This window comes from Nannospalax galili, unplaced genomic scaffold (genome assembly GCF_000622305.1).
Source record: "Nannospalax galili isolate Female #2095 unplaced genomic scaffold, S.galili_v1.0 scaffold1768, whole genome shotgun sequence".
Taxonomy (NCBI): domain Eukaryota; kingdom Metazoa; phylum Chordata; class Mammalia; order Rodentia; family Spalacidae; genus Nannospalax; species Nannospalax galili.
In genome coordinates this window covers 33812-45812 of record NW_008356954.1, presented here as the reverse complement: position 1 = coordinate 45812, position 12001 = coordinate 33812, and the positions used below count along the sequence as shown (strand labels likewise).

General features: G+C 45.0%; 1 protein-coding gene across 3 annotated transcripts; it reads left to right on the top strand.

Moving 5' to 3' along the window:
- Positions 1 to 1825: 1825 nt before the first annotated feature.
- Positions 1826 to 11652, top strand: LOC103751392 (apolipoprotein L2-like). Of its 3 annotated transcripts, none has more exons than XM_008854793.3 (4): positions 1826 to 1922; positions 8289 to 8382; positions 9942 to 10071; positions 10437 to 11652. In XM_008854793.3, exons 2-4 carry the CDS (start codon positions 8370 to 8372, stop codon positions 11377 to 11379), a joined length of 1086 nt encoding a protein of 361 aa, XP_008853015.1. In that variant the 5' UTR covers positions 1826 to 1922; positions 8289 to 8369; the 3' UTR covers positions 11380 to 11652. The 3 variants fall into 3 exon arrangements, with proteins under 3 accessions (XP_008853015.1, XP_029412874.1, XP_029412875.1); XM_029557014.1 differs by lacking the exon at positions 1826 to 1922 and adding an exon at positions 5940 to 5980; XM_029557015.1 differs by lacking the exons at positions 1826 to 1922; positions 8289 to 8382 and having other exon boundaries at positions 9997 to 10085.
- Positions 11653 to 12001: the final 349 nt, after the last annotated feature.

Below are 12001 nucleotides of genomic sequence, written 5' to 3'. Positions count from 1 at the left end.
GAGTCTGTTTTCTTCATTCTTGGTTCTAAATTTTCTTGAAGTTCTCACATTATTTGGGGCCCAATGTTCCATATGAACAAAGAGAAATAGGAGTATTCTGGGGGTGAAGCTGGCTGCCAGGCTGCAGTGCCTGCCCCCTTCCATTCCCAGATCGTCTCCCAGGGCTGTCAGTATGGGATGCTGTTCCCTTCCCCATGCTTTGCAGCCCTGGCAGGGTGGACACTGCAGAAGCCCAATGTCCTATGCTCAGTTGGAGGACCTCTGCCACTTCCCAGTCTTCAGAGAAACAGAGACTTGCAGAGAGGTGGCTCTCAGTTCAGGGGCACCCAGTACAGTGTCCATTTTGTCTTCTCCAGGGTGTAGGCTGGGGTGTGGTAATCAGGGTGGCCAGGTGGTTGACTGCTGAACCTCAAGCCCTCCCCACTGTGATGCCAATGTTCACTTGGTACCTCCCCAAACCACTTTGGGGTTGTTTCCCATTGCATTAAGATTACATTCCCATTGGCTGAAGTTGTGTCTGGACAAAGGTACTGGTTGAATTCACAACTCTGAAGTGATAGCTATCCTGGATGACTTGTTGTGGTGTCACTGAGCACGCTGGGCTGTTACAGCAGATCTTTAGGGTGTCCAGGTGGGCTGGGTTATGCTTGCACATCTGGAGGTTAAAACCCTTATTCAGGTAAATCTATCCCTCACCACACTACTCCAGTCTGACACCCTGATGCTGTTCCAGTTAATCTATGCTCTGACCAGAGGGCCCTATCATGGTTGGCCCACAATTCATTTTCAAGATTTGAAATGCAGACATTTTCAAGATTCTGCAACTTACTGTGATTTTGTCTGACTGCCAAGCTAAAGTCATGCTTATAAAAGGGGAAGAATCAGGAACAAGGAAGTTTACAGAGAAAAAAAAGATAAAAATAACTTTAAACAAGAAAACATTTCCTCACCCAATGCATCACAGTACATTCTCCCATATTACCAGCAATAAATTACAAGGTGTTTGGAAAACACCTTGCTATGCCAGTGTTAGTAAGTTAATTTAAAACTCCAATAAAATGGTAAAGTAAGTATTATAAGATGTAAAGATCTCGTGTCACCTGCTTCCTTTACTCAGAGGATGGGTGAGGATGGCCTTCAAGCCCAAGGACATATGTGTGAGATAAAACAAATCCTGATACAAGGGTCAGTTTGCTTCTGGGTCCAGTCTTGCTTACAGTCCCTTCTGCCTGGAGCAAAGCAGAGCTATCCCACAGTCATTGAGCTACTTGGGTTTATAGACAAGAGGCTTTGACCAGGCAGTGAACCTGTCTCCTCCGAGTACAATAGGAACTAAGCAGGGAGCGGGGGAGTCTGTCATGGAGGATGCTGGGGGATTATGAGGGGAAAGAATACATGATGATTCCAGACACAGAGTAGGTACTCCTAGCAAAACACATGCTCATGTGAGAGGTTCACTGAACGCTAAAACACCACCATCAGCATCAACAGACCACAGAATGAGTTTCTTTGCTGATGAAGATGAGGCTGAAGAGGTGTGTGGGCGGAGAGACCGGTAGACAGAGCTGGGTAGTGTGTACAGTGATCTGTGCAGGGTCCTGCAGTCCGTGGTTCCAGTTCTTTTATCCCAAAGACCACAGAGAAGTTCTGAATGAGATAGATTTGGCTGAGGACTTGGAATGTGAGATAAGGTTGCTCCTCAGAGTGGATCAGCAAGGAGGCTGGGCTGTGGGTGGTACCCTGAGAGGGCATTTATTGGATTTGAGCCGCCCAGAAGTTGACTTTCATTTTCCTTTTCCCGTGCTGGATGCATCAAGGAGGGAGCTGCTTCTCGTTAAGGTTCTGATGTGCAGCTGGTGACCTGATCTACCTAGACAAGGATAGTTGGTCTCCTTGACACTCATCCAGAGGAAGAATCCTGGGTAAGTTGGAGCCCTCTTAAGCTCCCATACCACTTCACCCTCTCAGTGGCTCCTGAAGAGAAAGATTGTCACCTGTTTTAGGGATGAGCACAGCGAGGTCAGGCATTGATTGGCCCAGGTCATATTTCAGCTGCAGGAGACTGGACAGGCAGCCAGGTTGGGGTCTGGTGGCCGCTCTCTCCCTCTCTGTCCTAAGCACAAAGAGATTTAGAAACCCCCAGCTGGGATCACCCAGCTGCCTGGGACTCAGCTCAGATGCCACACTGTCCGAGCCCTGGCCAACATGTTCTCAAGGGAAGGAAGGAGACTGTGGTGGGTCCTCACTGCTTTGGGAAATGGAGGAATTGAAAGATTCAGAGGAGGGCAGGAGACCCAGAGCCAACTGTGTGTTCTAACCACCATGAAGCTGGGTCTGGATAGTTATTGCTTCCAAGACCAGATAAGTCAAATATGTCTTGTGAGGTGCAAGGAGTGGAGGAGTTGTGCTACATACCATGCCTCTGAGCAGGCATCAGTGCCAGGTCCTGGGGGAAACTGAGTATTCCTGACTATTCTCTAAAGGAGGCTGAGCAGGTGGATGGCAGGCCTGTCTCCCCTGGGCCCGCCCTGACCCCTGCTAAGCCTGTGAGGGATGAAGAAGGTAGTGTCTGTCCTTTGTAGTTGGGTGGATAGGATATTACTATGGGGCAAGGAGGGCATGTTGTGTAGTAATATATTCAGCACTGTGATGGCTAATATTGGTTGTCAACTTGACTGAATCTGGAATTAAGTGAAATGTGAGAAACTATTTTGGTCAGATTATTTGAAGCCAGAAGACCCATCCTAAATGTGGGTGGAACCTTCTGATGGCAGCCCATATAAAAGGACATGGCAGAAAAGAGCTTTTGCTTTTCACCTGCTTGCCTTCTCTCTCACTGGTGAGTTTATCAATCTTGTTGCTGTGGCATTCCTTCACCAATATTAGAATCAACTTCCAGGATTCCAATATAGACTGAAGACCAGCAGATCTCCACGAATCCTTCAGGCCCAGATTGGGACTGCTGAGACATCCAGCCTGGCAAACTGAGCAACTATCAGATTCTCAGCCTCTCCAGTGTAGTACACCCATTGTTGGACTACTGACTCTATCCTGTGAGCCAATCTAATAAGTCCATGTATAATATATATATATATATATATATATATATATAGAGAGAGAGAGAGAGAGAGAGAGAGAGAGAGAGAGAACTCTGACTAAAACAGACTGTGGTAACAGAAGTGGGGTAGTTCTAGAGAAACAGCTTTGAAAGGATGAATGTGTCTGGAGATATCTGGAGCAGGCAGGCTTTCCAACTCAAGGAAACCTATAGTTACTAAAGACTCCCATGGTAGCATGGACAGCACTGGAAATTTATGGTGTGAACTATTTAAAGAAATTATGTAGATAAATATGGTTGAATCTTCTGACTCAACTCTTGTGAGGAGCAAGGAATTTAGCGACTGTGTGTGTGTGTGTGTGTGTGTGTGTGTGTGTATAATTTCTGAATATTTGTGGAAAAATAAGGAAAATCTAATGGGGGAAAAAAAAGAATGAGGTCAGTGATAAAATTAACCGGCTCCAGATTCACATGAACAGTCTAAAGTTTCCTAAGTGCACCCTAGAAGAGAACCTTCTCTCCATCAGTCATAGAGTTCAAGTTGCAGAAAATCAAGCTGAAGTTCTCATTATGTGTGTGGGTGACTTGAAACAGAACTTTAATTCCCTGCCTTGAAGAGCATCAGCAGTAAAGGTGAGGGCACTGTTAGGGAAAGAGTGGGATTGTGTAATTTAGGGTGGAAACATGGGAGAACCTTAATGAGGCTGAGGACTTTGAACCATCAGACTCTGAACGGATTATTTAGCCTGAGGAATTAGTCTCCCCACACTTAGCAGAGTATGCACCCCCATGCCCTGCTGAGCCACCCTCCCCACCCTTGCCTGAAGGAATTAATCCTTCAGGGTCTGCTAAGCTGGCAGGCAGTGACTTTCACTGGAGGAGATGTCAGGCAAGACAATGTTGATGCCCCTCAGTGCCCACTATTGTTGCTTCTAGATCTATAACCAGATTTAAGAACCCTAGTGGTGAGATAGAAACTGTGGTCCATGAGGACATGTATTATACTACTAAAGAACTTAATGAGCTTGCTAATTCATTCAAGCAGAAGTCTGGGGAAAATGTGTGGGAATGGTTTTGAATGGTGTGTGATAATGGTGGAAGGAACATAAAACTGGATCAGGTTGAGTTTATCGATATGGCCCTGCTGAGGGGAGATGTCAGGTTAAATATGGAAGCTTTCACAGTTAAAAAAAAAAAAGGTGCCAAAAGTTTATTTGATTGGTTGGTGGTAGTATTTATCAAAAGATGGCCTACTGGGAAAGAGCTGGAGATGCCTGAAATCCCTCAGCTTAGTGTTAATGAAGGAATTTTAATAGTCAGGCAAATTGGAATGCTGGAATGGGTTCTCTGGGTAAAACCTAGTCCTCTACAGTGAGAGGGCCCAAGAGGACATGCCTTTCACGGATGCTGTAAGACATAGTGATGAGAGAGGCACCAGCACATTTGAAGGTTTATTTTTCTTTTCCTTAAGCCAGAATTAGAGTTTGAGATGCCACTGCTCAATCGCATGAATAAAATGTAGTGAGTTTAACTGGACTACAGAATAGGGGTCAGGTGGTGGCATCGAATCACCATAATGGGCAACAAAAGCAAAACAATACGACTGACGGCATGATGTGAATGAAACTGGCGCTGGCTGATCAATCACGGTGTTTCCAGGGACCAAATACATAGAAAGCCTATTAAGTTCTTGTTTGGTCTATGTAAGCAGACAAGTTCTAGAAGGCTACATTCTATCATAGCAATAGGGAATCATAGCCAGTCAACCAATTTCTAGACTTGAGTCTGTTTACAGACCCAGAATCCCTTGTATGAAGGGAAGTACCTTATTACAATACTGAAGAATTATGCTGTTAACCTTTCTTCCATCCTTCCCCAGAGGGTGCTGTGGCCTTTTACTAGGGTAACTGTAATTGGAGAAAAGGAAATAGACTTTCCAGAGCCTATTGGATACTGGTTCTGAGTTGACACTGATTCTGGGAAGCCCTAAAAGCACTGTGGTCTTCCAGTTAAACTAGGGGCAAATGGAGGTCAGGCAATAAGATAAATTGAGCTTGGGCTAAATTCCGACTCATGGGGAGCAGAACTTCAGGCAGTGCACATGATTGTGGATTTTGCTTTGAAGGAGAAATGGCAGGATTTGTGATCATATACGGATTCGTGGTCCGTAGGCAACAGTTTTGCTGAATGGTTAGGGACTTGGAAGGAGCATGACTGCAAAATTGGTGGGAAAGACATTTGGATAAGAAGTATGTGGCCAGATCTCTTCAAATGGGCAACAGACATGAAGTGATTGTGTCTCATGAAATATTCATCAGAGGGTAATTTCAGCAGAGGATGGGTTCAATAATCTAGGAAATAGAATGACCCGCCCATTCTGTGGACAGTCAGCCTCTTTCTCCAGCTATCCCTGTCATTGGTCAATGGGCCCATGAACAAAGTGGCCACGATGGCAGAGATGGAGGTTATGTATGGGCTCAAGAGCCCCCACCAAGGCTGACCTGGCTACAGCTATTGCTGAGTTCTAGATCTGCCAACAGCAGAGAGCAGCACTGAGCCCCCAGTATGGCAGTGATCAGCTGGCAACCTGATATGGGTTGACCATATTGGACCATTTCCGTTGTGGAGGGGACAGCATATTCCTTACAGGAATAGATACTTATTCTGATTATGGATTTGTCTTTACTGCTTATAATGCTTCTGCCCAAAATACTATCCAGGCACTTACAGAAGGCCTCGTCCACTGTTGTATTCCTCACAGCATCACTTCTGATCAGGGAACTCACTTCATAGCTACAGACAACAGTGGGCCCATGGTCATGGAATTCTTGGGTCTTACCATCTTCCCCTACCATCCTGAAGTAACTGGCTTGACAGAATGATGGAACGGCCTTTTAAAGACACCATCACAGCACCAATCAGGTGACAATAACCCAGAGGGCTGGGGCAGGTCCTCCAGCAGGCAGTATATGCTTTGAATTAGTGTCCAATATACGGTAGTATTTTCCTATGGCCAGGACTCATGGGTCCAGGAATCAAGGGGTGGAAGTGGGAATGGCTCCACTTACTATCACCCTAGTTATTCACTAGGAAAACTTTTGCTTCATGTACCTGTGACTTTGTGCTCTGCTGGCTTAGAAGTTTTGGTTCCAGAGGGGGGCTTATTTCTTTCAGGAGACACAAAACATTCCACTGAACTGGAAGCTAAGACTTCCTGGTGGCCACTTTAAGCTTCTGATGCCCTTAAGTCAACAGGCTAAGGAAGGAATAACATTGTTAAGAGGGGCGATTGATCCAGACTACCAGGAAAAAATCGGACTGTTTTTCCACAATGGAGGCAAGGAAGATTATGTCTAGAATGCAGGAGATTCTTTAGAGAATTTTCTGGTGTTACCACGTCCTGTGATTAAAGTTAGTGGGATGTTGCAACAACCCAATCCAGGTAGGATGACAAATGGCCCAGACCTTTCAGGGATGAAGGTGTGGGTCACCCCTCCAGGGAAAGAGCCAAGACCTGCAGAGGTGCTTGCTGAGGGTGGAGGAAATACAGAATGGGTAGTAGAGGAAGGTAGTTACAAATACCAACTTAGGCCACATGACCAGTTACAGAAACAGGGCTTGTAATTGACATGAACATGAATGTTTCTGTCCTATTTTTAGAGGATGCTTGTGCATGTATACACATGTATTAAGCAGATATTTGTGTTTTGTTTCCTTTTAAAAAATAGTATAATGAAAGATCAGTTAAATATTAAGTGGTTAAATGCTGTAAATCTATATTATCATATTTAGGCTTTGAGATACCAAAAGATATCCCTCATAGATTGCACAACCTATTCTAAAATATATAATACATTTACAATTGTACATGGATACTTATATCAGTAGGGGAATTAGGACCTTGCCATTGTCTTTATTTAGAAATCAAACATAACATAAGGAGGTGGCGCCTGGGTGTTGAGTTGACAAGGGGTTAGCTTTTTGGTTGTCAACTTGATTGGATCTGGAATTAACTGAAATGTGAGAAACTTTCTTGATCAGATTAGTCTAGATTGGAAGACCCACCCTAAATGTGGGTGGATCCTTCTGATGGCAGCCCAGATAAAAGGCCAAGGCAGAAGGGATGCTTTTCTTTCTGCCTGCTTGCCTCCTGTCTTACTGATGAGTTCATCTTGTTTCTGTGGCATTTCTTCACTAATATTAAAACCATTTCCTTCAGATTACAATGTAGGCTGAAGACCACAGATCTCCAGGAATCTTCCAGGCCCACAGGACCAGACTGGGAGTGTTGAGCTTTAGGGATGATCAGATTCTCATCCTCTCCAGTGTGGCACAGCCATTGTTGGACTACTTGGAGTCTATCCTGTAAATCAGTCTAATAGACCCAAATATATGCATATACGTACAGAAATGAATATATATACATATATTCATTTTATCAATTCTTTTCCTTTAGAGAACTCAAATAAGACAAGCACCATGAGCTGTACAATCAGAAAGTCAAAGGTCAGACTAGGAGCATGCCTGTGTTTGGGGGTGGCTTAATACTCTGTGTCTGTAAAAGCTGAAAAAAAAATATCCTAGAAACTTCAGGATTATAAAGAAATCACACTTTTACACTTTTTATTCAATGGGTCTGTGTCCTCAGAAACTGGCGGCTCTGTGTCCAGTGAACATCTCCAGAGCCCAGACCAGGGGCAGGCTGGATAAGATGAGGGTGTTCTGGTTGGTCCTAGAACTACATGGGGGTAGGGAACATTTCATGTGAGGGAGGAGCCCCCCCCATAGGCCCGAAGCCCTGCAAATTGGTTGTGGAGGTGGGAGAGGAGATGGTTAGGATGGAGAGGCTGCAGCAGGTAGGAGGTTCAGTGTTCAGGGTGAATGGGCTTGAACTTCACCCTGAAAGATAACTGTAGATTCTCAGAAGGACACGCAGTCCTGAACCCTTGTCTCCCTTTCCAAGGAAGATGGAGGCCTGGCAGCCTCTGAGAGGTGAGGCTTTGCTGAGTACCACTGTCTGCCCCACATGGAGAGCTTGTGCACAGCTTGGGAAAGCAGATTCCCAGGCTGGGTTCCAGTTGTCCATCAGAAGGGTAGGGCCAAGATCCAAAAGAATTCCTTGGAGTTAAGTACCTTTGGACCTCTCCCACATAAGAGGAAACCATGAAACACCCAGCCTTTGCTGGAGCTGTTCCTACTCCATCTCACATTTGATTTTTCCTCCCTGCAGCCTGGACTCCAGACCAGCTTTCTCCAGTGAGGAAATTCTGTCAGAGATCCTGAGGCTGGTGCTCAGGGCCCAGCAGCCCTCATGGCCTCCAAAGGTAGTCATAGTCAGCTTCCCTGTCTGTCTCCTGCTTCTGCTCTATAACCTTGGCCTCCACATGGAGTGATGCTGAGGAGTTGAAGATGGAGAGCAAGGCCCGAGGAGGGACTAAGGGGCATTTACTGCCCCTAGATCCATGGAGCTTCTCTTCTTGGATCTGTCTTGGGGGCCATGCCTCAGGTTCACTCCTCTCCCCTGGCCCTTCAGGAGGGGACAAGACAACCTCGGAATGGGGAGGGGGACAGCAGATCATGTAACTTACTAACAACTTCCAGAGACAGCATGGCTCTTTACCTGTTTTTGTTATTTGAGAGCCTGAAGAGACTCCAAACTCCACCACACATGAAATCTCTTCCTTGTCTGTACAAATCAGTTTGCACGTTTAGCGGTTCTATAAATGGGTTCTTTATGTCACGCAATAAATTACCAAATCTAGTCTTACCTTTTCTATAGTCAATTAGCTCTGATACTGTGAATTATATTTTCTTTATTATTTTTATTTTATGTGTATGAGTGTATTGCCTGCATGTATATAAGTGCACCAATGTTGTGCAATGTCCGTGGAGGTCAGAAGGAGTCATTGGATCCCTTGGAACTGGAGTTAAGGACAGTTGTTATCTGCCATGTGGGTGCTGGGAATCAAACCTAGGTCCTCTGTGAGAACAGCCAGTGCTCTTAGCTGCTGAGCCATCTATCTAGCCCCTATATTTTCTTTTAAAATGCTGTTGTTCATTCTAATGTCAGAAGGCTTTAAGGAGTTGAAAGTCCCATTCAAGGGCTCCTGTTCCACACAGTGTTTGACATGCAGGTGGCTCATGGTAGATGGAGAGCATCCTTGGAATATTCCAGCTCATTGGAATAAAAGATTTAGTTTTTGGTTGTTCTGCACTGAGAACATTTCATTTCACTGCAAAGCACATGGCACATCTTTGGCCTGTGTGTCTTCCTGGTTACCATCCTACAATACCACAACTTAAGGGCTTGAAGCAAAGGCCTCAGTTCCTCTAAGCTCTGAAAGCCAAACTCCATGATAAAGGAGTGGCAGGTGCTTCTTTTGAGGGCTCTCTTCCTGGTTTGCAGAGAGAGCATGCTTATTATGCCTGTACATGAACTCTCCTTTGCAAGTGGAGAAAGAGAGACAGGGTATATGGAGGAAGAGAGAGAGAAGAGATACAGATACACTGAGATAGGCATAAGAGATAGATAATAGATAGATAGTAGATAGATACATGCAGATAAATACATAATAGATGGAGAGACAATAGATACTTGCTGTCTGTTCTTATTGTAATAAAGACACTAGCCCCATGGATTAGGACCCTATATTTATTACATCATTTAATCTTCACTACTTCCTTAAATGCCCTAAAACAAGTTACCTGGCTTAAGGTTTTTTAACATATGAATTTAGGGGACAGAGATCAGTCCCTAATACTACTGACTTTAGTAAGTGCCTATGGGCAGATGCTGAGGAACTTGGCAATTAACCACTTTAGACTATTTGCCATTTAAGCTCTTCCATTCTGTTCTATGACCTTGTTCTTTTTTCTCCCCAAGTATTAAGGAGACACTTCATCCAGGAACTCACTGATTATCTCCAGGACACAGCAAGCAAAGAGGACCTGCAGCTCCTATTGACTAAAGATGAACACTGGAATGCATTGGTGGAGGAGGCTGAATTGTCCAGGTCACCTACATGGGGTACCCATTTTGGTCCATATCCGTATCCCCGTGGATGTGGGATCAACAGAGTCCACTAGGAAAATATTTTGGTAGTGATGACATTGAAATTGAGGGAAGGCAAATTTATTAAGTGCCTGTCACTGAAGAGGGTCTTGATATGACTTTGTACATTGATCCCTATGGACCTGGGACCATAGGGCATCTGTGATTATCAGATCTTCATTATTGAATGCAAAGTCCTATGCCTCTGTAAAATTATTTTCCATTGGTTTTGTAGTAAAAGTCTATTTGAACAAGGTAGAACTTATGAAGGCTATCTTACAGCTAAACAAACTGTCTTTCTTATGCACATGACCTCTGCTGTTACAGGGATGATGAAGATGCACTGCAGACCATTCTGATGGAGCTTATAGAACTCACTGCTATGGAGGACAAAGACAGGCTTCAAATGAATCTACAGGATAAGATGTTATTGGTTGCATTAACTCGGTTGAAAAGGGGGTTTGAAGCGAACATCAGGAAGCTTCATGCCCTTGCTGACCATATTGACAAAGTGCACAGGGCCTGTACCATTTCCAAAGTGGTGACCAACTCTGCTGCTTCTGCCTCTGGAGTCCTGAACATCCTTGGTCTGTTTTTGGCCCCTGTGACAGCAGGGAGCAGTCTGGTGCTGTCAACAACTGGGATAGGGCTACAAGTAGTGGCTACTGTGGCTGGTGCTGCCACTGCGGTTGTGGAGGAAAGAAACAGGTGGTCAGATGAAGCCGAAGCCAGGAGCCTGGTTTCAGCCACCATGAACATAACAAAGGAAGTTGTTGCGATGGGAAAGATTATAGTCAAACTTTCTAAAGGAAGTCTAAATGTCATGAGAAAATTGTCAGCTCTTGGGAAGCATATCCAAGCCATCAGGATTGCCAGAGCCAAACCTCACTTAGTAGCAGATGCCAAAATCTTCAGCACCAATGGAAGAATCTCTGTCCGACACCCTAGTCAGTTGTGTAATGCCTTTGAAGGCACTGCTCTGGCAATGACTAAAGAAGCCAGAATCAGAAGTATAGCCATTTCGGGCATCTTCCTTGCATTTGATGTATATTGCCTTGTAAAAGACCTAAGACATTTACAGAAGGGGGCAAAATCAGAGTCAGCTGAAGCACTGCGGAGCCTGGCCTGGGAGCTGGAAGAGAGGTTGAAAGAGCAGATCCTGACCCTGAAGACAGACTCACGAGTTGACTCCCCTTCTCCAAGGAATGTAGAAGTCAGTAGAGATGATGTAGACAGATTAGAAGTAGTAGAGAAATTTTGTTATAAGTGAGAATGTGATAGTTTTAACTGTCAACTAGACACAATCTAGAATCTTGCGGGAACAGACTCTCAGTGAGGGATTGTCTAATCAGCTTGGCCTGTGAGCATTGCCTAGAAGGATGTTTCATAGTTACATTAATTGAAGTAAGACTTCTCCATTGTGAGTGGCACCATTCCCTAGGCGGGGATCCTGAACTCTTTAAGACAAGAAAGCAGTCCGGAAGGCTCAGACCTTAGCAGACAGCCAGAGAGTGGCTGTTCTGGCCTCCATCTGGCTTAGAGGCTGAGAACTCAGAACACCTGAGAACGCCTGGATCTGGCCTCCTCATGGTGTAGATGGAATCCCACTGAAACTGGCCAACATCCCATGCAAAACAGATGATGCAGAGAAAAAGTTCAGTGCCTTGCCACAATGAGAGGAAGATGATCCCACACCTACCACCGCCTCCAAGGCTCAGGGACTTTTGTGGAAGAGGTTGGTGGAAAGAATGTAAGAGCCAGAGGAAGAGGTGGAGTGTTAACTTTAACTGGAAATGTCTTCTGATCACTATGCCAGCAAGCTATAGTCATACCTCCTTCCCACGCTCATCAAGGAGCTGAGGGGGGAGTCAGTTACCCCTCCCACCAAATCA